The sequence below is a fragment of the Lagenorhynchus albirostris genome, chromosome 4 (assembly GCF_949774975.1).
Source record: "Lagenorhynchus albirostris chromosome 4, mLagAlb1.1, whole genome shotgun sequence".
NCBI classification, from domain to species: Eukaryota; Metazoa; Chordata; class Mammalia; order Artiodactyla; family Delphinidae; genus Lagenorhynchus; species Lagenorhynchus albirostris.
The window spans coordinates 86409174-86436583 of NC_083098.1; the positions used below are offsets into that span (position 1 = coordinate 86409174).

Genomic DNA, 27410 nt, shown 5'->3' on the forward strand with positions numbered 1-27410 from the left:
TACATAATTTTAAGTTGCTGATTTCTTACTTTCCAAGCACTTTTTTGTTCTTCTATTCTTTTTTAAAAATTTTTATTGTAGTTGATTTAAAATGTGTTAGTTTCTGCTGTACAACAAAGTGAATCAGTTATACATATATCCACTATTTTTTAGATTCTTTTCTCATATAGGTCATGACAGAGTATTGAGAGGAGTTCCCTGTGCTATACAGTAGGTCCTTATTAGTTACCTCCAATGCATTTTAACAACCCTGCATTTTTACTCTTCTTCCCCCATGATTACTGTTTTTGACATCATTATTTTGAATCTTTTTTTTTGGTGTGTGTAGCCTTAACTGTTTATTGTGGGAAAAATGATTTTACTACTTTTTTCTTTTAACCTTCCTATTAGCTTTGTTCATGGTTGATTTACTGCTACTTTTACTGTTTATTTGCCTTTACCAATGAGATTTTTCCTTTTGTAATTTTCAAGTCTCTAGTTATGGTTACCTCCAATGCATTTTAACAACCCTGCATTTTTACTCTTCTTCCCCCATGATTACTGTTTTTGACATCATTATTTTGAATCTTTTTTTTTTGGTGTGTGTAGCCTTAACTGTTTATTGTGGGAAAAATGATTTTACTACTTTTTTCTTTTAACCTTCCTATTAGCTTTGTTCATGGTTGATTTACTGCTACTTTTACTGTTTATTTGCCTTTACCAATGAGATTTTTCCTTTTGTAATTTTCAAGTCTCTAGTTATGGCCTTTTCTTTTTCACTTAGAGAAATCACTTTAACATTTCTTGTCAAGCTGGTTTGGTGGTGCTGAACTCTTAGCTTTTGCTTGTCTGTAAAACTTTTGATCTCTCCAGCAAACCTGAATGAGAGCCTTGCTGGGTAGAGTATTCTTGGTTGTAGAGTTTCTGGCCTGCAGTTTCTGCTGAAAGGTCAGCTGATAGCCTTATGGGAGTTCTCTTGTATGTAAGTTGTTGCTTTTCCCTTGCAGCTTTTAATATTCCCTCTTTATCTTTAATTTTTGCCATTTTAATTACAATGTGTCTTGGTTTGGGCCCTTTGGGTTGGTCCTGTCTGGGACTCTGTGTTATTCCTGGACCTGGATATTTGTTTCCTTTCCCAAGTCAGGGAAATTTTCAGCTATTATGTCTTCAAATACATTCTCTGCCCCTTTCTCTCTCACTTCTCCTCTGGGGACCCCATAATGCAAATGTTATTACAATTGGTGTTGTTCCAGAGGTCTCTTAACCTGTCCACATTTCTTTTCATTCTTTTTTCTGTTCAGTGATTTCCATTACTCTATCTTTAGGCTCACTGACCCATTCTTCTGTATCATTTAATCTACTGTTGATCCCTTCTAATGTATTTTTTATTTCAGTTATTGTATTCTTCATCTGTTTGGTTCTTCTTTGTTTTCTAACTCTGTTAAAAACATCTAACTTCTCACTCTGTTCATCCATTCTTCTCTTGAGTTCTTTGATCATCTTGACAATCATTACCTTGAACTCATTATTTAGTAGACTGCCTATCTCCATTTCACTTAGTTTTTCTTCTGAGGTTTTATCCTGTTCCTTCGTTTGGAACATGTTACTCTGTCCTCTTGTTTTGCCTAATTTGCCATCTGAATTTATATGTATCTGGTAGGTTGGTTATATTTCCTGACCTGGGAAAAGTGACCATTTGTAGGAGACATCCTATGCTTCCTAGCAGCACATGCCTCTCTGGTCACCAGAGCTATAAGGTCTAGGGGTACCCCTATGTGGGCTGTATGGGTCCTTCTGTTGTGGCAGACCGACTACTATGGGAGGTCTGGTAGTTGTGACTGGCCCCTGGTCTGGTTGATTGCCAGGCCCTGCCTTGTTCAGAGGCTGCCAGTCACTGGTTGGCAGGACTGGGTCATGAGACAGCTGTCTGTGGAACCCTGGGGGTGGGGTCCCTGGGCTAGTGGTGACTCACTGGTGGGCAGAGTCAGGTTTGGGGGTGAGTGGTTACAGGTCAGGGGTTCCCAGATCTACTGTTGGCCTGTTTGTAGGTGGGGCTGGTTCCTGACACATCTGGCTGAAGGTTTCAGGGTGTCTCAAAGATCGTGCTGGTCTGCTGGTGAGTGTTATTGGATCCCAGGGTGGTTAGCTGTGAAGAGTCCATGGTAACTCAGAGCTGGTGCTGGGCTTCCCGAGGGCAGGGACTGGGCTGGGTGTTCCCAGTGCTGGCTCACTGGTTGGTGGAGCTGTGTACCAGTGTCTCTGGTTGCAGGGCCCTGGGGTTCCTGAAGCTGGTGTCATCTCCCTGGTAGGTGGGGCTGGATCCTGAGGACACTTACTGAAGGGCCCAAGGTGTCTCAGAGCTGGAGTTGTGGTCAGAGCCAGGGCTGTGGGGGTCCCTGGTATAGTGCCAGCTTGCTGGTATGTTGGTTGGGTTTTGACAAGGCAGGCTGTGGTGGTCCTAGTGATGGCGACCAGCCACTGGTGGGCGGGGTTGGGATCCAGGGAATCCCAGGGCTATTATTACCTGCCCACTGGTGGGTGAAGTTGGAACTTGGGGCTAGTGACAGCCCACTAGCAGGCAGAGTTGGATCCTGGGGTCTCTGGCTGCAGGGCCCAGGGGTCCCAGAGGTCCCAGAGCTGGTTTGGACTGCTTGTGTGGGGGTCTGAGGACCAGGGTATTTCAGGGCTAGTGCTGACTCACTGGGCAGAGTCTGTTCTTGGGATCTCTGGCTGAAAGGCCCTGAGGGTTCTTGAGCTGGTCTGCTAGTGAGTGGGCTGGGTCCTGCCATGGCTCGCTGTAGTGGTCCTGGGGCTGGTGGGCACTGTCAGATCCCAGGTGTTCCTAGGGTTGGTACCTGCCCAGTGGTGTGTGAGGCTGGTCCCAGGGCTAGTGCATGCACACTGGTGCATTTGGTTGGGTCCTGGGTCCTCTGGTGGAGGACCTGTGTCACAGTGCAGCTGTGGGTTCAGGCATTTTTAAGGCAGCCTGCCTGCTGGTCTGTGTCCCCACTTAGCTAGTTGTTTGGCCTGAGACATCCCAGTTCTGATGCCTAGAGGCTGCCTGGTGGGGTTGAGTCCTGAAGCTAATAAGCTAGAGGGAGGATTGCAAAATGGCACTTGCCAGCACCAGTGAACATGAAGTAGAATGAACGCCTAATAATGGCTGTTGCCAGTGTTTATGTCCCCAGGGTGAGCTTCAGTTGCCTCCTCCTCTCCGGGAGACTCTGCAAGATCAGCAGGTGGGTCTGACCCAGGCTTTTTTCAAATTACTGCTTCTGCCCAGGTCCTGGAGCATGTGAGCTTTTGTATACAACCTTTAAGAGTGGAGTCTCTATTTCCAGGTCCTGGAGCATGTGAGCTTTTGTATACAACATTTAAGAGTGGAGTCTCTATTTCCCGCAGCCCTCTAGGTCTCCCAAATGTAAGCCCCACTGTCCTTCAAAGCCAATTGTTCTAGGGGCTCATCTTCTGGTGCAGGACCCCCAGCATGGGGAGCCAATATGGGGCTCAGACCCACTGCTCCTTTGGGAGAACCTCTGCAATTGTAATTAACCTCCTGTTTGTGGGTTGCCCAACCTGAGGTATGGGTCTTCACTATACTGCACATACCCATCTCATTGTGGTTCCTTCTTTATATCTTTATTTGTAGAAGTTCTTTTCTGCTAGATTCTGTCTTTCTCATCAATAGTTGTACCATTTTTGGGGCTTCCCTGGTGGCGCAGTGGTTGAGAATCTGCCTGCTAATGCAGGGGACACGGGTTCGAGCCCTGGTCTGGGAGGATCCCACATGCCACGGAGCAACTAGGCCCGTGAGCCACAACTACTGAGCCTGTGCATCTGGAGCCTGTGCTCCACAACAAGAGAGGCTGCGATAGTGAGAGGCCCGCGCACCGCGATGAAGAGTGGGCCCCACTTGCCACAACTAGAGATAGCCCTCGCACAGAAACGAAGACCCAACACAGGAAAAATAAATAAATTAATAAAAACTCCTACTCCCAACATAAAAAAAAAGTACCATTTTTTTAGATTCCACATATAAGTGATATCATATGATATTTGTCTTTCTCTGTCTGAGTTACTTCACTAAGTATGACAATCTCTAGGTCTATCCATGTTGCTGTAAATGGCATTGTTTTGTTCTTTATGGCTGAGTAATATTCCATTGTATACATGTACCACGTCTTCTTTATTCATTCATCTATGTGCTGATGGACACTTAGGTTGCTTCCATGTCTTGGCTATTATAAATAGCGCTGCAATGAACATTGGGGTGCATGTATCTTTTCTAACTATGGTTTTCTCTGGGTATATGCCCAGGAGTGGGATTGCAGGATCATATGGTAGCTCTAATTTTAGTTTTTTAAGGAACCTCCATACTGTTCTCCCTAGTGGCTGTACCAATTTACGTTCCCACCAACAGTGTAGGAGGGCTCCTTTTTCTTCCACACCCTCTCTAGCATTTATGATTTGCAGACTTTTTGATAATGGCCATTCAGACTGGTGTGAGGTGGTACCTCATTACAGTTTTGATTTGCTTTTCCCTAATAATTAGTGACAATGAGCATATTTTCATGTGCCTTTTGGCCATCTGTATGTCTTTGGAGAAATGTCTATTTAGATGTTCTGCCCATTTTTTTGATTGGGTTGTTTGGGTTTTTTTTTGATATTGATCTGTATGAGCTGTTTGTATATTTTGGAAATTAATCCCTTGTCAGTCGTATCATTTGCAAATATTTTCTCCCATTCCATAGGTTGTCTTTTCATTTATGGTTTCTTTTGCTGTGTAAAAACTTTTAAGTTTGATTAGGTCCCATTTGTTTATTTTTGCTTTTATTTCCATTACCCTAGGAGATGGATCCAAAAAGATTTTGGTGTAATTTATATCAAAGAGTGTTCTGCCTATGTTTTCATCTAGGAGTTTTATAATATTTGGTCTTACATTTAGGTCTTTAATCCATCTTGAGTTTATTTTTGTGTATGGTGTTAGGGAGTGTTCTAATTGCATTCTTTTACATGTAGCTGTCCAGTTTTCCCAGTGCCACTTATGGAAGACGGTGTCTTTTCTCCATTGTATATTCTTGCTTCCTTTGTCACAGATTAATTGACCACAGGTGTGTGGCTTTATTTCTGGGCATTCTACCCTGTCCGTTGATCTATATTTCTTTTTTTGTGCCAGTACCATACTGTTTTAATGACTACAGCTTTGTAGTATAAAGTCAGGGAGCCTGATTCCTCCAGCTACATTTTTCTTAAGATTGCTTTGGCTATTCATAGTCTTTTGTGTTTCCATACAAATTAAAAAATTTTCTGTTCTAGTTCTGTGAAAAATGCCACTGGTAATCTGACAGGAATTGCATTGAATCTGTAGATTGCCTTGGGTAGTACAGTCTTTTTGACAATATGGATTCTTCCAATTCAAGAACATGGTATATCTTTCCATCTGTTTGTGTCATCTTCAATTTCTTTCATCAGTGTCTTATAGTTTTTGGAGTACAGGTCTTTTGACTCCTAGGTAGGTTTATTCCTAGGTATTTTATTCTTTTTCATGTGATTGTAAATGGGATTGTTTCCTTAATTTCTCTTTCTGATCTTTCATTGTTTAGTGAATAGAAGTGCAACAGATATCTGTGTATTAACTTTGTATCCTGAAACTTTACTGAATTCATTGATGAGCTCGAATAGTTTTTAGATGCTAGTTTCTGGTAGCATCTTTAGGATTTTCTAAGTATAGTATCATGTCATCTGCAATCAGTGACAGTATTACTTCCTCTTTTCCAATATGGTTTATTCTTATTTATTTTTCTTCTCTGATTGCTGTGGCTAGGACTTCCAAAACTATGTTGAATGATAGTGGCATCCTTGTCTTGCTCCTGATCTTAGAGGAAATACTTTCAGCTTTTCACTGTTGAGTATGATGTTAGCTGTGGGTTTGTCATACATGGCCTTTATTATGTTGAGGTAGTTTCCCGCTATGCCCACTTTACTGAGTGTTTTTATCAGAAATGTATGTTGAATTTTATCAAAAGCTGTTTTTCTGCATCTATTGAGATGATCATATGCTTTTTATTCTTCAATTTGTTAATGTGGTGTATCAGACCAATTGATTTTCAGACAAATCCTTGCATCCCTGGGATAAATCCCACTTGTTCATGGTGTATGATCCTTTTAATGTATTGTTGGATTTGGTTTGCTAGTATTTTGTTGAGGATTTTTGTGTCTATGTTCATCAGTAATATTGGCCTGTAATTTTCTTTTTTTGTGATATCTTTGTCTGGTTTTGGTATTAGGGTGATGGTGGCCTCATAGAATGAGCTTGGCAGTGTTCCTTCCTCTGCAATTTCTTGGAAGAGTTTGAGAAGGATAGGTGTTAGCTCTTCTCTAAATGTTTGATAGAATTTGCCTGTGAAGCCGTCAGGTCCTGGACTTTTGTTTGTTGGGAATTTTTATATCACTGATTTAATTTCACATTTTGTAATTGGTCTGTTCATATTTTCTGTTTCTTCCTGGTTCAGTCTTGGAAGGTTTTACTTTTCCAGGAATTTGTCCATTTCCTCTATGTTGTCAATTTTATTGGCATATAGTTGTCTGAAGTAGTCTTTTATGGTCCTTTGTATTTCTGAGGTGTCAGCTGTAACTTCTTTTCCATTTCTTATTTTATTGATTTGAGTGCTCTTTTTTTCTTAATGAGTCTGGCTAAAGGTCTATCAATTTTGCTTACCTTTTAAAGAACTAGCTTTTAGTTCCATTGATCTTTTTTATTGTTTTCTTAGGCTCTATTTCATTTATTTCTGCTCTGATCTTTATGATTTCATTCCTTCTACTAACTTTGAGTTTTGTTTGTTCTTCTTTCTCTAGTTGCCTTAGGTGTAGGGTTAGGTTGTTTATTTGAGATTTTTCTCGTTTCCTGAGGTAAGCCTGTATCACTATAAACTTCCCTTTTAGAACTTCTTTTGCTGCATACCATAGGTTTTGGATCATTGTGTTTTCGTTTTCATTTGTCTGTAGGTATTTTTTGATTTCCTCTTTGATTTCTTATGTGATACATTGGTTGATTAGTAGCATATTGTTCAGCCTCCATGTGTTTGTGTTTGTTAGTTTTTTTCCTTGTAGTTGATTTCTAATCTCATAGTGTTGAGAAAGATGCTTGATATGATTTCAGTTTTCTTAAATTTATCGAGACTTGCTTTGTGGTCCAGCATGTGATCTATTCTGGAAAAATGTTCCATGTGCACTTGAAAAGAATGTGTATTCTACTGCTTTCAGATGGAACATACTATAAATATCAATTAAGTCCATATGGTCTAATGTGTCATTTAAGCCCTATGTTTCCTTATTGACTTTCTGTCTGGATGTTCTGTCCATTGATATAAGTGGGATGTTAAAATCCCCCACTATTTTACTGTCAGTTTCTCCGTTTATGTCCATTCGCATATGTCATATATTGAATTGCTCCTGTGTTGGGTGCATATAAATTTATAATTGTTATATACTCTTCTTGAATTGATCCCTTGATCATTATGTAGTATCCTTCTTTGTCTTTTGAAACAGTACTTTAAAGTTTATTTTGTCTCATATCAGTCTTGCTACTCCAGGTTGCTTTTGATTTCCATTTGCATGGAATACCTTTTTTCCATTTCTTCACTTTCAGTCTGTATGCATCTCTAGATCTGAAGTGGGTCTCTTGTAGACAGCATATATATGGGTCTTGTTTTTGTACCCATTCAGCCAGTCTATGTCTTTTGGTTGGAGCATTTAATTCATTTACATTTAAGGTAATTATTGATATGTATGTTCTTTTTCCTTTTTTTGTTTTTTGCAGTATGTGTGCCTCCCACTGTTGTGGCCTCTCCCGTTGTGGAGCACAGGCTCTGGACGTGCAGGCTCAGCGGCCATGGCTCACGGGCCCAGCTGCTCTGCGGCATGTGGGATCTTCCCAGACCAGGGCATGAATCCGTGTCCCTTGCACTGGCAGGCGGACTCTCAACCACTGTGCCACCAAGGAAGCCCCCTTTTTGCCATTTTGTTACTTGTTTTGGCTTTGTTTTCTGTAGGTCTTTTTTCTTCCTTTCCTCTTATGTTCTCTTGCAATTTGATGATTATCTTTATTGTTGTTTGGATTCCTTTTTCTTTTTTGTGTGTTTATATCTATTATAGAGTTTTCATTTGTGATTACCATGAGGTTTTGATATAGCAATCTATATGTATACATGATTGTTTTAAGTTGCTGATCTCTTAATTTCAAATGCATTTCAAATATCCTGCATTCGTACTCTCCTCCTCTCATGATTACTAATTTTGATATCAAATTTGTATGTGGATGGTTTCCTACCTTTACTGTATGTTTGCCTTTACTGGTGAGCTTTCCCATCCTCATAATTTTCCTGTTTCCAGTTGTGGCCTTTTCTTTTCCACTTAGAGAAGTTCCTTTAGCATTTGTTGTAAAGCTGGTTTGTGAATTCTTTCACCTTTGGCGTGTCTGTAAAGCTTCGGATTTCTCTGTCAAATCTGAACCAGAGCCTTGCTTGGTAGAGTATTCTTGGTTGTAGGTTTTTCCCTTTCATCACTTTAAATATATCATGCCACTCCCTTCTGGCCTGCAGAGTTTCTGCTGAAAAATCAGCTGATAGTCTTATGGAGATTCCCTTGTATGTTATTTGTTGCTTTTCCCTTGTTGCTTTTAATATTTTCTCTGTCTTTAATTTTTGTCAGTTTCATTACTATGTGTCTCAGTGTGTTCCTCCTGAGTTAATCCTGTACGAGACTCTGTGCTTCCTGGACTTGGGTGACTGTTTCCTTTCCCATGTTAAGGAAGTTTTCAGCTATAATCTCTTCAAATATTTTCTCACGCCCTTTCTCTTCTTCTCTCCTGGGACCCCTATAATGCGAATGTTGGTGCATTTGATGTTGTCTCAGAGGCCTCTTAAATTGTCTTCATTTCTTTTCATTCTTTTTTCTTTATCCTGTTCCATGGCAGTGATTTCCACCACTTTGTCTTCCAGCTCACTGATTCATTCTTCTGCCTCATTTATTCTGCTATTGATTCTCCCTAGTGTATTTTTCATTTCAGTTACTGTATTCTTTAAGTTTGTTTGTTTATTCTTTATATTTTCTAACTCTTTGCTAAAAACTTTTGTAACTTCTTACTCCATGCATCCATTCTTTTCCTGAGTTCTTGGGTCATCTTTACGATCCCTACTCTGAACTCTTTTTCAGGTAGATTGTCTATCTCCACTTCACTTAGTTGTTCTTCTGGGGTTTTACCTTATTCTTTCATCTGGAACATATTCTTTGCCATGCCATTTTGTTTAAATTTCTATTTGTATCTTTCTTTGCCATGCCATTTTGTTTAAATTTCTATTTGTATCTTTATGTATGTAGTAGCTTAGTTATGTTTCTCAACCTTGGAGAAGTGACCCTCTATAGGGGATGTTGTATGTGTCTCAGCAGTACACTCCTCTCTTGGCACCCTAGGGCCAGAGACCAGGTAGGTTCTGATCTGCGTTTGTGGACTCAGTTCTGCAGGACTGTAGTTTTCTTGCTTCTGGTGTCTGCCCCTGGTGGATGAGGCTGGTCTAGAGGCTTGTGAAGGCTTCCTGGCCAGGGGCAGGGGTGGTGGTGCCTACCCACTGGTGGGTGGAGCTGGGTCTTGGCACTCTGGTGAGTAAGGCTGTGTCAAGGGGCATGTCGAGAGGTGGCTGCGGGCTCAGGAAGTCTTTAGGCAGTCTGTCTGCTGATGGGTGGGGCTGTGTTCCTGCCCTGTTGGTTGTTTTGGCCTGAGGCGTCCCAGCACTGGAGCTTACAGGCTGTTGAGTGGGGCCAGGTCTCAGTGCCAAGGACCCAAAATGTCTTCCTCCAGCCAGAGTTCAGGTAGGTCCCCACTGTGTCTGTCACCAGCTTTTATGACCCCAGAGAGAGCCATAGCCACACCCACCTCCCCAAGAGACTCTCCAAGACCAGCAGGTAGGTCTGGCCCAGGCTCCTACAGAGTTACTGCTTTTGTCCTGGGTCCCAATGTGTGTGAGACCTTGTGTGCATCCTCCAAGAGTGGAGTCTCTGTTTCCCCAAGTCCTGTGGAGCTCCTGCAGTTAAGCCCTGCTAGCCTTCAAAGCCAAATGCTCTGGGGGCTCCTCTTCCCAATGCCAGACCGCTAGGCTTGGGAGCCTGGCCTGGGCCTCGGATTTCTCACTCCTGTGCGAAAACTTGTGTGATATAATTATTCTCCAGTTTGTGGGCTGCCCCTGCAGAGTGGTACGGGACTTGATTATAACACGAGTGCGCCCCTCCTACCAGGTTATGGTTTCTTCTTTGTCTTTGGATGTAGAATATCTTTTTTGGTAGATTCCAGTCTTTCTTTTATTGATAGTTGTTCAGCAGTTAGTTGTGATTTTGGTGTGCTCATGAGAGGAGGTCCTTTTACTCCACCATCTTGTGTCCAATCTTTGGGACTTTCCATTGTCTTTTGATTTCCAGAGCTTCTCTATTAAAAATCAGCTGAAAGTTTGGGTTTTCTGTAGGTAATGATTTTTTTTCCTTTTGATGGATTTTAATTTTTTTCTTTATTTTTTTTCAGCAGTTTACTATAATGTACTCAGATGCAATTTTCTTGCTCGCAGTTTACTGAGCTTTTTGAATCTGTGTGGGTTGATGCCTTAAAAAGTTTTGGAAAATTCTCACTTGTTACTTCTTTTCCCATCCTCTTTCTCTATCTCTTTCTAGGACTCCAGTTACACTTATGAGAGACTGACTGTGGTTCACATGTCTCTTCTGTTCCATTCTGTTTTTCCTATTTTTTAAAATCTGTGCTTCAGTTTGGATATTTTCTATTGACTTCTCTTTGAGTTCTCTAATCCAGTCTTATGTTCAGTCTCCTATTTAAGCCCATCAAATGAGTTAAAAAAATTTTTTTTATTGGAGTATGGTTGCTTTACAATGTTGTGTTAGTTTCTACTGTACAGCAAAGTTAATCAGCTATACATATACATATATCCCCTCTTTTTTTGGATTTCCTTCCCATTTAGGTCACCACAGAGCATTGAGTAGAGTTCCCTGTGCAATACAGTACGTTCTCGTTAGTTATCTATTTTATACATAGTATCAATAGTGTATATATGTTGACCCCAGTCTCCCAATTCATCCCACCCACCCGTCTTTCCCCCTTGGTATCCATACGTTTGATTTTCAAGTCTACAAACTAGATGTTTTTGTGGAAGGAGCAGAGAGTTTCACCTCCACTATCTAGAGATCTGGGCTTTAACGAGTCATTCTGAAGAACTCAAGTTTGCTAGACTTTAACTATTTTGATGCAAATCTTTCTCAGTAGAGAATTCTAAAAATCATTTATTCTTTTCTGATGATTTAGGGTCATAACTGATCATTTTTCATGATGTGATGAAGCTCTAGTTTCATCTGAAGCAAAGGAGGTGTAATCCCCTTTCCCCCTTGGCATCCATACTTTTGTTCTCTGTGTCTCTATTTTTGCTTTGTAAATAAGATCGTCTATACCAATTTTTTCAGATTCCACATGTATATCAAATGAGTTTTTAATTTTATATCTTCTGTATTTTAGTTCTAAAATCAATTTTTTAAATAGATTTCATTTCTTTGTTGAAATTATCTCATTCCTTTACCTTCTTTTTTTATTTTTTAACATCTTTATTGGAGTATAATTGCTTTACAATGGTGTGTTAGTTTCTGCTTTAACCTTTTATTTTCATTGACATATTTTTTAACAGTTTTTGATTGCCCATTCCATCATCTTGTTCATCTGGGGGGTTGACTCCTATTGTCTACTTTTTCTCTTTTATTAATCATATTTTCTTGATTCTTTGCATGTCTTATAATTTTCATTGTATTCTGGGCATTGTATTTAAAAGAGCTTTTATTTAGTGGTTCATTTTCCTATGTTAGACTCAGAAGCTAATCATGTCAGTCCATTCAGTATTTGAACTGGGTGAAACTAGGTTATTATAGTTTGATTCAGCTTTCTTTGCACTAAAATGTTTCAATGGCAAGCACTTTGAATACTCCTCTTAGGTTCTAGTGGACTTTGTCTCCTAAATGCCAAAAGACTGTGGAAGAACTTACTCTGCTTTTTCATCCCAGCTCTCTATCATCCATGTTGCCCAATGCCCAGCAAATGTCTCATGATGACAACTGCTGATGCTTTTGGGACGCCTCTGTCTGTAAAACCAGCTCACCAAGGAAGGACTCCTCTCTGGAAATTTTAATCATTTTTGTCTCCATAGCTCTACTAGCTCTTTAGGTTGTTACAGTCCTAGTTTTAAGTGAACATTTTTCTTACCAATTAAGTTATAAGGAGGTTAACTGCTCTCCAGTTCACTTTCTTTTCTCCATAATTCTTTTTCCACAAAAAATGTGCTATTTTACATAGGCTGTGAAGTAGTTAAACTATTAAAATAGCTTATGTATTAATAAAAATTTATTGTGGAAACATTTTCTGTATTAGCAACAATTAACTAAACAGCTCTCTTGGCTGCTACCAGTGAGATAACTAGCATTATTTTTTAAACTATATATATATATATATATATATATATATATTTTGGTACGCGGACCTCTCACTGTTGTGGCCTCTCCTGTTGCAGAGCACAGGCTCTGGACGCGCAGGCTCAGCGGCCATGGCTCACGGGCCCAGCTGCTCCGCGGCATGTGGGATCTTCCCAGACCGGGGCACGAACCCGTGTCCCCTGCATCGGCAGGCGGACTCTCAACCACTGTGCCACCAGGGAAGCCCTAAACAATATTTTTTAATGTTTGCCCATTCTAACTTTTTTTTGGTGGTGATCAAGTGATTTATTATTGGAACGTCTATTGGAACCAATTAATTAATGGAACCCATCTTAGAACTATGATGTCTAGCTGATTTAAACTGGACAAGCTTAATTTTAATGTAAAGAATTCTTGATTGTGCAAGCAAAATATATCTAGAAAATCTGAGGTTGTAGATTTTTATTTAAATGTTTTTTTAAAAAGGACTTAAAGGGCTTCCCCGGTGGCACAGTGGTTGAGAGTCCTCCTGCCGATGCAGGGGACACAGGTTCGTGCCCCGGTCCAGGAAGATCCCACATACTGCAGAGTGGCTGGGCCCGTGAGCCATGGCCGCTGAGCCTGTGCGTCTGGAGCCTGTGCTCCACAACGGGAGAGGCCACAACAGTGAGAGGACCATGTACCAAAAAAAAAAAAAAAAAAAAAAGGACTTTAAAAAATGTCTAGATTCTTTAATTTAGATGATTTTCTAGTTTAAATCAGTTCCCATTTTAGTACTATATTTTAGTAAATCTGTACTTATAAATTTGAGAACTAAGTCAAGGAAAACCTGTACATGTTGCTAAAGTACAAAGTAAGCACTTGTTTTAATTTTTCGTGTGTATTTTATTTAGTGTACCTAAAATGGTAAGTCAATCATAAGTTGAAATGTGGATAAAATGAACTATTTTCCAAAGCTAAACTTTTATAAAAACCCTAATTTTCTTCAAATTCAATGATTTAAGAACTCTCACAGTATGATTTTCTTAAAATTATTTAAAGTAAGAAACTAAACTTGAACCATCAAGTGGGCATAATTTAACTGTGAAGGTGATGATGAGCTGATCTATATCCTGTAGGTTTAGTTCACTACTGTCACTCAGTGATGTACAAATACGGAATGGTTTAATTTTTACCAATAACAGCCGTGGCTTTGTCTTTACTCTTCCGGCTAGTGGAAAAACTTAAACTTGCTGAATAATAGATTTTGCAGTCTAACTCCTTAAGTTTTCATGTTTCTGGTTTAAAAATCTAGCCCTCTAGCTTCCATCTTCTCCCTTTGTGCATACTGGTTTTAAGAGCGCCTGCCCGAAGCTGCCTGTGGTAGGCAAGAGCATAGCCCGTTCTTTCTTGGTCCCGTGCCACTGATGGCAGTGTGTGTGTTGTTGGGGGCTGGGTGGGGAGGCTGCTTCAGCATCTATGATGGCAATAGTTCCATTCTTTTGGCCTTGGATGTTTTTCTCTCCAATACCAACATATTATATCTGTGCAATCTGGTAGCCCCAATGAGAATGCTACATGGGCTCTGGCTTCTTGAGACTCCTAGCAACCGACCAAGCAATGAACAATACCACAGACAGCATTTTCTTTGTCCTGACTCTGAATGTGAAGTCATGGAATCTCCTCTTACCTGTCTCTAACTGGCCCTCTTTTTACTGGATGCATGGGCCTAGCCTGGCTTGCTTAGAGTAAGCTGCCGCTACCTTTTCCTCAGTAAATCTTCACATCATCCAGACTATGGATTGAGGGAATGTAATGAGATGCTGTCTGCACCCCCCAGAGCACCCACACATTTGGGGCAGCTTCACTAAAGTTATCTAAGCTTTTCAAACTCCAGTTCTTCAAGCCAGCAGAGCACTTGCTTTTATCAACTTCTGCCAAGAGATGGGCCTTTGCTCAAAGTCCAGAGTCAATGCTCAAACTCCCCAAGCAATTCTCCGGGGGTACTCCAAATATGGAGGGATGACAAGAAGAAAATTCCCCTCTCCCCATAAATGCACACTGTGAAGAGAAATGGGGATGGTATAGGTAGCATGTACCTGGAATCTGCTCTCTCCAACAGGCAAATTCTTCTCCCCTTCATAAGCATTGTTTATGAACTAAGTGGGTGGGACAAACTGGTGGGGGAAAGATTCTGCTAAAGTTTCCACACTTTGCGAAGGCTGAGGCAATTCTCTGCACTTAAAAGGAGAAACAGATAGTGAGTTTGGACTCAACTGTGAACTGTCTCCCTGTTTACTCCAATCATGGTCAAAAACCCTCCTTGGGAGCAGATTAATGTCTTACTAAGTAAATTTCAGCAAATTAATGTATATGCTCTACATTTGACAATGTTAAGAATGAACCCAGGGCTTCCCTGGTGGCACAGTGGTTAAGAATCCGCCTGCCAATGCAGGGGATATGGGTTCAAGCCCTGGTCCGGGAAGATCCCGCATGCGATGGAGCAACTAAGCCCGTGTGCCACAACTACTGAAGCCCGCGTGCCTAGAGCCCATGCTCTGCAACAAGAGAAGCCACTGCAATGAGAAGCCTGCGCACCACAATAAAAGAATAGCCCCTGCTCTCCGCAACTAAAGAAAGCCCGTACACAGCCACGAAGACCCAACACAGCCATGAATGAATGAATGAACTAAAAAACCCTTTAATATTTGTCTGAATCAAGACTTAACACTTTCTACATTGAGGCTATCATCAACATTTTCCCTTCTCAAAGGGAAAATTTTCCAGTGCCACATAAATGCCCAGTATGAATAAAAACATTTTTTTCTCATTTGAAAATAACTGAAATCACAATTTAATAATAACTAATGGTTGTGTAGCCCTTTATAGTTTATAAAAAACTCTCACATACATCATCACATTTGGTTTCCACAACAAACCTTTGATATTTCTTCAACATTTAGTTTACTGTTATTTTTTCCCATTTTATGGATGTGAGAATTAAAGTGTGGTGAGGTTGGTGAGCTGCCTTGTCAGAACTAGGGCTCTAACTCCAGTTGTAAACTAAAAATTCTGTGTTTTTCCCACTGTCTGAGGCTTCCTCTAAACACATGTCTACAAATGCTATTCTTCCTCAGTAGAGATGATGTATTTCTGTGTGATACATCTCCCAAGTTAATCCTGAGAGTGAAACTGGACACGTGTCCAGGTACCATACTCTATCACTCTATCCTTTTGACCAAAAGCATGCGTACAAAGAATTGTCTGGGATTAGCAGGCACAGCCTGCATGTCTCTAGGACCTCAGGCCATATCTCAAAGGACAACTTTTAGGAAATGAAGTTGAAAAGAGCCATGTGCATACAACGCTTATGTTTCCCTTTGGACTTCAATCCCCTGGGTACTTAAAATGAAAGCTTTGTTTGGTACTGAATTTGTAACTAACATAAGGGCTAATATCTGTGAAGGCTTTGAAGATATAAAAACATTTTTTTCATTCAGCAATGGTGAATTTTCTTGCCAAACACTTCAGCATTAAGGGAAGTAATATGCCATGCTTTGCAGCCCAGGGGGTCATCATGACTTGTAGAAATGTCACAAGGGAGCAGTGTGCAAGGAAACCGGAGCTTAAAAGCGACACACATATGCCCGCTGTTACCATAGTTACAACAGGAAAGGCCATGAGAGGCGTGCTTTCTCCTATTAGCAGTGAAATAAACCTTCCGTGATTTAGGATCACTGGGGTGAATAATCCTGACTCTGTCCACAGGGTTTTATCGTGGTTGCCTTGAGTTTCAACGTGTAACAGGGAAGAGAAGGAGGGATAAATGATTTGTTTAAGCTCAGTGGTTACTGATGTTCTATCACTTAACCTTTACTCTCAGAGCCTGCATGAACTTGGCAAGTCTTTATTCATTCCCTTACCAGTAAATTATAGGGATTAATGGCCATGACTAATTTTAGTTTGGGTATGACACACTACAGGGTGATAAAAGGAGAATGTCTCTCTCATTCCTGAATTTCTGAGGCTGGATCAGTATAAAGCTATGGAGATCATAGCAATAGAGATGCCCCAGGACATACACATAGCTCTTTATGCTTCCTAAATCTGGCTTTCTAAGCATGATGGAATCCGGTCTAACTTGTCTTCCAAAGTTTGAATCTCTCCTACAGCACCGCTGCCAGAGTGATTTGTATTCTCTAGTTTGATGAAAACTTTGTACTGAGTGCATCACCCATAATATAGACAGTTTTGAGAAATAATGATTACAACAACAAATAAGTAAAAGTGTCCTGTAAATTCATTTCATCCCCAGAAAGACCCCAGGAGGCAAGTAACTATTATCTCCATTTTATAGAAGGAAGCCAAGACTCAGAATGGTAAAGAAGTTCCTCCCGTGTCCCACAGCTGTGAAACGTCAGTCATACCCAGCTATCTGTGACCCCAAAACCTGAGAGGAAGCTATAGACTCTATCATCTTCACCTGGAGCAAAAATCTGTCTCCTTGTAATTTCCACCCACTGGTCTAGTTCTATCCTCAGACTCAGGGAAAAAGTCTTAATTCCTCTTCCACTACTAGCTCTTTGTATATCTGTATGGATTTCAGGACTTTCTGCAGTCTGTTTAGACCACAAGACACTGTTTTTAGATGTCCATTCTTCAACCCGCCTCCAACCATGTATACTTCTTGTTTTGCATATTGCATTAGCTTTCTAATGGGTTTCTTCATGCTCTGCCCTCTGTCTGACCACCAGCAGTTGTAGGCTTTAAAATGAGTCAGATCTCTTCAGTCCTCTGCTCAACGCACTCTGCTTCTCATGTCAAAGTGCAAGTAAAATCTTTACAGCCAACTTCAAGATGGCAAACCCCATGCTGTGGCCTCCAGTCCCACACTCTCCCTTTCTGCTCGCACTGCTTGAGGCACACCCACCTACTTCCTGTTCCCTAAACCTGCCAAGCATGTTCCCCACTCCTCTCTCTGGAAAGCTCTGAGCTGGAATATCCAGTCGGTTCTTCCCTGTCCCTCCTCCTGTCTTCCCTCCTTAGTCACCTTATCAGTGAGACCTTCTCCATCTACTCTATGGAAAATTAGAAGTCTCTCCCCTCACTGCTCTTCCCTTTCCTCCTTCCTTTTTGTATTTTTCTCCACAGCTCTTGTCACCATCTGATTATTGTTTATTTTACTTATTTCTTTGATTTTTGCCTGCCCTCTCCTCTTAGCCCCACATAATGACACAAGCTCCATGAGGGTGGAAAGTCTTACCTTTTAGTTCAATTCTAACATTAAATCATAAGAAACTGGCCTAAAAAAATGACCATTTCATATGGGTCAACTTGCCCCAGCACTAAGAGCAGCCCCTGGCACAGAACAGCATTCAGTAAGTAGTTGGTTGATAAATGAATAATTTATCCACATACTTTATGTACTTTACATCTTATGTGGAGTTGAATATAGATGGACATGCAAATAAATATTAAAAACTTTTATTGATACACTGAACCTAGCATTTAAATATAAGATATGACATTTTCATATCATAGTAATTTTAACAGTCAGCCTCAGAACATCCTGTGTCGAAAGGGCCAACTTCCCTATCAATTGGTAGGAGCTGTTTGGATTCAGGATAAGGTCTTTCTCTTCAGCTAAACTGAGGCAGTGATTTTGCACATCACCGCCATAGAGTGACCTGCTTCTTACCACCACTGTGTTTACACAGAGGAGTGGATATTCTTTAGAAAATAATGACAAACTAATAATAAGAAAATAATGACAAACTAATAATAATATTCCTGTTCAACATCTCTAGCTGAAAAATCACTGCAAAAACAAATTTTTTCCAGAGGGTATCAATTCCTATTGGCGGATCTGAGACCATATATATGTTTACTTTAACAATGTTTCTGCCACAGTATTTAAAAAAATATGCCAGAAATTCTAATGTTGAGAAACAGATACTAGGATAGAATACTACATGATAAAATATAAGGAAAATTAGGATAATTATTGGAGGACTAACACAGTAAGCCTTACTGCTGATCACAAGGTGTTGTGGAAATTGTTGTCAACCCCAAGTCAATCCTTTGATTACCACTTCAAATTATTCACTGTTAATTTGCAGTGCTTCTTATGGAAAGGGGAGGATTTTGTCCTCACACATTGAGGGCAAGGAGACAGTTTAAGAATTTTAAATAAATACAGAAAAGCAAGGTTTTTTTCCCCATTCTAAAAGCCCCTTAAGAATCACAAATCAAGAATTCTCACATTCATCTACAATAGAAAGCATTAAGTTTTTTTTATACCCACAACAAAACATGGACCTGCAGAAGTTTTCAAACAATCCTCCAGGAGCTTCATGCGGGTCTTCTGGAGCTCAGGGCTGTCCCATTCATCTTCATCAATTCCCCAGTACAGATCTATGACCTGGGGACCAATGGAGGAGGCAGCGTTAATTCACCTGTGCGAAAAATCAATTGATGTGTAGCTTAATACTGTGAATATAAAAGCCTAATGTGACTTCTAACTTTTCTCTTTGGAGCATGTTTTCCCTTGCAGAGGGAAAATGATTTTTAAGATCAATCTAAAGAGGTATTTTTTTAAAATCCCATGATGGTTTGGGGATGAACACTATAATTTTTTTTTGTTCCTGATTATACTGTTGACATGGCCCCAGAGAAAATGAAATGTTAAATATCAGAGGCTTTGCAATTCAGGCTTTCATTATATTGAAATGGTAACAGGATTTCAGAAGTCTGAAAGCAGCTGGGATATAGTTACTACATTATCGGAGACAAATAACAGTGTATAATTTTACTGTTATGTCTCAATATGAGAAGGGAAAACCATAATGGGCATTGACATATACTGACCCAAAGTTAAATAGCTACATTTTTGTAAAAAATAAAAATAGGAAAAGAAACCTGTTATCCCACAGAGACATTTTGTTTATATCTTATCTCTAAGCAGCTTAGCTTTCATTAATACATATCTGAAAAAACATGTATGGAAAACAATGAAAGGTATGCCTCACTGAGAAGTGAAGATAATAGGATCCTCTATCTCCTTACTTCAAAGACGATGAGGAAAGAGTCTGTAAAAAGCTTTTACAAGTACACTCTTTGAAAAATTTGCTATGGAGAGCAGAATGGGTTTCATTCCTTTCACTCAATTGCTGTCTGCATAAGCTAAATGTTTCTAATTGTAGCTTTGAAGATTTCTTCTTTTCCTTTATTTCCCACAAGCAGAAAAAACAACCTCTCCTCCTTACTGGCTGTTTGCATGGCATTCAGTGAGACGTAGGCACAGAGCGTGGGGTCCCCCACTGTGCCCCAAGTGCTCTGTATACTTTCCATCTCCTGGCCAATGCCCCACACAAGTGTGTTTGTATCAAATCTTCGTCTATCTGCATTTGAGTTTTTAGATGGCTGACAGAGATATAACAACTTCTTTAAAAAAATATTCCCGTGGCTCAGTCCACGAGTTTTATAACATATGAAACTATCAGCACTGATTTTGGGGTTCTTTCTTTTAATCTACTTTACAAGGTTTAATCACAATATTAAGAAAGAGGGACATCTGAGACTATAACTTGACTGTCCACTATGAGAGCCCTTAGCTGTGGTTATCTAAAACTAAATATAAATTAAAATTAAAAATTCAGTTCAAGTGCTCAATAGTCACATGTGATTACTGACTCCCATGTTGGAAAATGCAGATATAGAATACTTCACCATCACAGGAAGTTTAATTGGACAGAACTGTAATTTACTGAACCTCAGATACTGAAATTACTAGAACAAGTCCATTTTTGGCCATCTGCCAATAAACTCTCAAACAAATCTGCAATGTGAATGGTAACTTAGTTGTGTCATGCACAAACTAACAACCATACACAGAACCTGGTCCCCGTCCTTGTGGCTGATACTGTTTGATATCTGAGGAAATGTAGGATTTAGAATAAATGAGAAACAGAAATGGTAAAAATGAAAGTTAATGTAACAAAAGCTATAAATATACAACTGCTATTCCTCTCACATCTTCTGTGACATAAAATTATATAAAGTAATAATTATGTCACTGTAACTTATTAGATGTTGCATATATAATAATAATAGCACAAAAGGGAATAGAGCTATATGGGAGTAGTCTTTCTATAGCTCACTGGAATTATCAGAATCTACCTATGATTTATACTAACTAAGATGTATATGCCTTAAAATAACTACAAAGAAAATAACTCAGAAATGAATGATTTTTTCACTATAAGGAATTAAAATGTTAAACTAGAAAATATTCACATATCACAAAGCAAAGAAGTAAAAGAGGAATAGAGGAACAGAAATGACAGACATATAGAATAAAAGTAAAAGGGCAGAAGTAAATCTATGTCAATAATACCATTAAGTGTGAATGGTTTAAAAAGTCCAAACAGAGACTGTCAGACTAGATAAAAACAAGATCCAACTATATACTTCTACAGGAGTACACGTTAGATTCAAAAAGGTTAAAAGAATGGAAAAAATGACAAAGGAGGCAAGAATATACAATGGAGAAAAGACAGTCTCTTCAATAAGTGGCACTGGGAAAACTGGACAGCTACATGTAAATGAATGAAATTAGAACACTCCCTAACACCATACACAAAAATAAACTCAAAATGGCTTAGAGACCTAAATGTAAGGCCAGATCCTATAAAACTATTAGAGGAAAACACAGGAAGAACACTCTTTGGCGGACTTCTCTGGCAGTCCAGTGGTTAAGACTTCGTCTTCCGGCTGGAGCAGAAGATGGCGGAAGAGTAAGACGCGGAGATCACCCACAGATACACCAGAAATACATCTACACGTGGAACAACTCCTACAGAATACCTACTGAAGGCTGGCAGAAGACCTCAGACCTCCCGAACGGCAAGAAACTCCCCACGTGCCTGGGTAGGGCAAAAGAAAAAAGAATAAACAGAAACAAAAGAATAGGGACGGCACCTGCACCAGTGGGAGGGAGCTGTGAAGGAGGAAAAGTTTCCACACACTAGGAAGCCCCTTCACGGGTGAAGACTGTGGGTGGTGGAGGGGGGAGCTTCGGAACCGCGGAGGAGTGCACAGCAACAGGTGCAGAGGGCAAAGCGGGGAGATTCCCGCACAGAGGATCGGTGCCAACTGGCACTCACCAGCCCGAGAGGCTTGTCTGCTCACCCGCCGGGGCGGGCGGGGCTGCGAGCTGAGGCTCGGGTTTCGGTCAGAGCGCAGGGAGAAGACTGGGGTTGGGGGCGTGAACACAGCCTGAAGGGGTTAGTGCACCACGGCTAGCCGGGAGGGAGTCCGGGGAAAAGTCTGCAACTGCCGAGGAGGCAAGAGACTTTTTCTTCCCTCTTTGTTTCCTGGTGTGCGAGGAGAGGGATTTAAGAGCGCTGCTTAAAGGAACTCCAGAGACGGGTGCGAGCCACGGCTAAAAGCGCAGACCCCAGGGACGGGCAGGAGACGCTAAGGCTGCTGCTGCCGCCACCAAGGGGCCTGTGTGCGAGCACAGGTCACTCTCCACACCCCTCTTCCGGGGAGCCTGTGCAGCCCGCCACTACCAGGTTCCCTGGATCCAGGGACAACTTCCCCGGGAGAACGCACGGCGGGCCTCAGGCTGGTGCAACATCACGCCAGCCTCTGCCGCCGCAGGCCCGCCCCGCACGCAGTGCCCTTCCTTCCCCCCAGCCTGAGTGCACCAGAGCCCCTGAATCAGCGGCTCCTTTAACCCCGTCCTGTCTGAGCAAAAAACAGACGCCCTCCAGCGACCTACACGCAGAGGCAGGGCCAAATCCAAAGCTGAGCCCCTGTGAGCTGTGAGAACAAAGAAGAGAAAGGGAAATCTCTCCCAGCAGCCTCAGAAGCAACGGATTAAAGCTCCACAATCAACTTGATGTACCCTGCATCTGTGGAATACCTGAATAGACAACGAATCATCGAGAAGGAGAGCAAGATCTATGATTTTTTCCCCTTTTCCTCTTTTTCTGAATGTGTATGTGTATGCTTCTGTGTGAGATCTTGTCAGTATAGCTTTGCTTCCACCATTTGTCCTAGGGTTTTATCCGTCCATGGTTTTTTTAAAATTTTTTTCTTAATAATTAATTTTAATAACTTCATTATACTTTTCTTTCTTTCCTTCCTTCCCTCCTTCCTTCCTTCCCTCCTTTAGACAACGAATCATCCCAAATTGAGGAGGTGGTCTCTGAGAGCAAGATCTATGATTTTTTCCCCTTTACCTCTTTTTGTGAGGGTGTATGTGTATGCTTCTGTGTAAGATTTTGTCTGTATAGCTTTGCTTCCAAAATTTGTCCTAAGGTTCTATCCATCTTTTTTTCTAAATTTTTTTAATTCAATAACTTTATTATACTTTATTTTACTGTATCTTCTTTCTGTCTCTTTTCCTTCCTTCCTTCCTTCCTTCCTACCTCCTTTCTTTCCTTCTTGCCTTCCTTCCTTCCTTTCTTTCTTTCTTCATACTTCTACTAATTATCTCTACTTTTTCTCCCTTTTATTCTGAGCCATGTGGATGAAAGGCTCTTGGTGCTCCAGCCAGGAGTCAGGGCTCTGCTTCTGAGGTGGGAGAGCCAACTTCAGGACACTGGTCAACAAGAGACCTCCCAGCTCCACATAATATCAAACAGTGAAAATCTCCCAGATACCTCCATCTTAACACCAGCACCAGCTTCACTCAACGACCAGCAAGCTACAGTGCTGGACAACCTATGCCAAACAACTAGCAAAACAGGAACACAACCCCACCCATTAGCAGAGAGGCTGCCTAAAATCATAGTAAGTCCACAGACACCCCCAAAACACACCACCAGACGTGAACCTGCCCACTAGAGAGACAAGATCCAGCCTCATCCACCACAACACAGGCACTAGTCCCCTCCACCAGGAAGCCTACACAACCCACTGAACCAACCTTAGCCACTGGAGACAGACGTCAAAAACAGCGGCAACTACGAACCTGCAGCCTGCAAAAAGGAGACCCCAAACACAGTAAGATAAGCAAAATGAGAAGACAGAAAAACACACAGCAGATAAAGGAGCAAGATAAAAATGCACCAGACCTAACAAATGAAGAGGAAATAGGGAGTCTACCTGAAAAAGAATTCAGAATAATGATAGTAAGGATGATCCAAAATCTTGGAAATAGAATGGACAAAATGCAAGAAACAGTTAACAAGGACCAAGAAGAAATAAAGATGAAACAATGATGAACAACACAATAAATGAAATTAAAAGTACTCTAGATGGGATCAATAGCAGAATAACTGAGGCAGAAGAACGGATAAGTGACCTGGAAGATAAAATAGTGGAAATAAAAGAAAAAAGAAAGAAAAGAACTGAGGATAGTCTCAGAGACCTCTGGGACAACATTAAATGCACCAACATTCCAATTATAGTGGTTCCAGAAGAAGAAGAGAAAAAGAAAGGGACTAAGAAAATATTTGAAGAGATTATAGTTGAAAACTTCCCTAATATGGGAAAGGAAATAGTTAATTAAGTCCAGGAAGCACAGAGAGTCCCATACAGGATAAATCCAAGGAGAAATATGCCAAGACACATATGAATCAAACTGTCAAAAATTAAATACAAAGAAAGCATATTAAAAGCAGCAAGGGAAAAACAACAAATAACACACTAGGGAATCCCCATAAGGTTAACAGCTGATCACTCAGCAGAAACCCTGCAAGCCAGAAGGGACTGGCAGGACATATTTAAAGTGATGAAGGAGAAAAACCTGCAACCAAGACTACTCTAACCAGCAAGGATCTGATTCAGATTTGATGGAGAAATTAAAACCTTTACAGACAAGCAAAAGCTGAGAGAGTTCAGCACCACCAAACCAGCTTTACAACAAATGCTAAAGGAACTTCTCTAGGCAAGAAACACAAGAGAAGGAAAAGACCTATAATAACGAACCAAAAACAATTTAGAAAATGGGAATAGGAACATACATATCGATAATTACCTTAAATGTAAATGGACTAAATGGTCCCACCAAAAGACACAGACTAGCTGAATGGATACCAAAACAAGACCCTTATATATGCTGTCTACAAGAGACCCACTTCAGACCTAGAGACACATACAGACTGAAAGTAAGGGGATGGAAACAGATATTTCATGTAAACGGAAATCAAAAGCAAGCTGCAGTAGCAATTCTCATATCAGACAAAATAGACTTTAATCTCTTTTTTTTTTTAATTTTTTTTTTTTTTTTTGCGTTACACGGGCCTCTCACTGGTGTGGCCTCTCCCAGTGCGGAGCACAGGTTCCGGACGCGCAGGCTCAGCGGCCATGGCTCACAGGCCCAGCCGCTCCGTGGCATGTGGGATCTTCCCGGACCGGGGCACGAACCCGTGTCTGCTGCATTGGCAGGCGGACTCTCAACCACTGCGCCACCAGGGAAGCCCCAAAATAGACTTTAAAATAAAGACTATTAGAAGAGACAAAGAAGGACACTACAAAATGATCAAGGGATCGATCCAAGAAGAAGATATAACAATTGTAAATAAATATTTATGCACCCAACATAGGAGCACCTCAATACATAAGGCAAAAACTAACAGCCATAAAAGGGGAAATCGACAGGAACACATTCATAGTAGGGGACTTTAACACCCCACTTTCACCCATGGACAGATCATCCAAAATGAAAATAAATAAGGAAACCCAAGCTTTAAATGATACATTAAACAAGATGGACTTAATTGATATTTATAGGACACTCCATCCAAACACAACAGAATACACATTTTTCTCAAGTGCTCATGGAACATTCTCCAGGATAGATCATATCTTGGGTCACAAATCAAGCCTCGGTAAATTTAAGAAAATTGAAATTGTATCAAGTATCTTTTCTGACCACAACGCCATGATACTAGATATCAATTACAGGAAAAGATTTGTAAAAAATACAAACACATGGAGGCTAAACAATACACTACTTAATAATGAAGTGATCACTGAAGAAATCAAAGAGGAAATCAAAAAATACCTAGAAACAAATGACAATGGAGACACGATGACCCAAAACCTATGGGATGAAGCAAAAGCAGTTCTAAGGGGAAAGTTTATAGCAATACAAGCCCACCTTAAGAAGCAGGAAACATCTCAAATAAACAGCCTATCCTTGCACCTCAAGCAATTAGAGAAAGAAGAACAAAAAAACCCCAAAGCTAGCAGAAGGAAAGAAATCATAAAAATCAGATCAGAAATAAATGAAACAGAAATGAAGGAAACAATAGCAAAGATCAATAAAACTAAAAGCTGGTTCTTTGAGAAGATAAACAAAATTGATAAACCACTAGCGAGACTCATCAAAAAAAAGGGAGAAGACTCAAATCAATAGAATTAGAAATGAAAAAGGAGAAGTAACAACTGACACTGAAGAAATACAAAAAGATCATGAGAGATTACTACAAGCAACTCTATGCCAATAAAATGGACAACCTGGAAGAAATGGACAAATTCTTAGAAATGCACAACCTGCCAAGACTGAATCAGGAAGATATAGAAAATATAAACAGACCAATCACAAGCACTGAAATTGAAACTGTGATTAAAAATCTTCCAACAAACAAAAGCCCAGGACCAAATGGCTTCACAGGCGAATTCTGTCAAACATTTAGAGAAGAGCTAACACCTGTCCTTCTCAAACTCTTCCAAAATATACCAGAGGGAGAAACACTCCCAAATTCCTTCTACGAGGCCACCATCACCTTGATACTAAAACCAGACAAGGATGTCACAAAGAAAGAAAACTACAGGCCAATATCAATGATGAACATAGATGCAAAAATCCTCAACAAAATACTAGCAAACAGAATCCAACAGCACATGAAAAGGATCATACACCATGATCAAGTGGGGTTTATTCCACGAATGCAAGGATTCTTCAATATACGCAAATCAATCAACGTGATACACCATATTAACAAATTGAAGGAGAAAAACCATATGATCATCTCAATAGAGGCAGAGAAAGCTTTCGACAAAATTCAACCCATTTATGATAAAAACCCTGCAGAAAGTAGGCATAGAGGGAACTTTCCTCAACATAATAAAGGCCATATATGACAAGCCCACAGCCAACATCATCCTCAATGGTGAAAAACTGAAACCATTTCCAGTAAGATCAGGAACAAGACAAGGTTGCCCACTCTCACCACTCTTATTCAACATAGTTTTGGAAGTTTTAGCCACAGCAATCAGAGAAGAAAAGGAAATAAAAGGAATCCAAATTGGAAAAGAAGAAGTAAAGCTGTCACTGTTTGCAGGTGACATGATACTATACATAGAGAATCGTAAAGATGCTACCAGAAAATTACTAGAGCTAATCAGTGAATTTGGTAAAGTAGCAGGATACAAAATTAATGCTCAGAAATCTCTGGCATTCCTATACACTAATGATGAAAAATCTGAAAGTGAAATCAAGAAAACACTCCCATTTACCATTGTAACAAAAAGAATAAAATATCTAGGAATAAACCTACCTAAGGAGACAAAAGACCTGTATGCAGAAAATTGTAAGACACTGATGAAAGAAATTAAAGATGATACAAATACATGGGGAGATATACCATGTTCTTGGATTGGAAGAATCAACATTGTGAAAATGACTCTACTACCCAAAGCAATCTATAGATTCAATGCAATCCCTATCAAACTATCAATGGCATTTTTCACAGAACTAGGACAAAAAATTTCACAATTTGTATGGAAACACAAAAGACCCCGAATAGCTAAAGCAATCTTGAGAACGAAAAACGGAGCTGGAGGAATCAAGCTCCCTGATTTCAGACTATACTACAAAGCTACAGTAATCAAGACAGTATGGTACTGGAACAAAAACAGAAAAATAGATCAAAAGAACAGGATAGAAACCCCAGAGATAAAACCATGCACATATGGACACCTTATCT

General features: G+C 40.3%; 1 protein-coding gene across 1 annotated transcript in view; it reads right to left on the reverse strand.

The window, feature by feature from the left end:
* The window catches only part of NWD2 (NACHT and WD repeat domain containing 2), a 202430-nt gene that overhangs the window by 70177 nt on the left and 104843 nt on the right, over nt 1-27410 (reverse strand). Inside the window, exon 3 of the mRNA XM_060147319.1 lies at nt 18770-18886. Within this exon, the coding sequence (XP_060003302.1) occupies nt 18770-18886 (117 nt within the window). The remainder of the gene's footprint in view (nt 1-18769; nt 18887-27410) is intronic.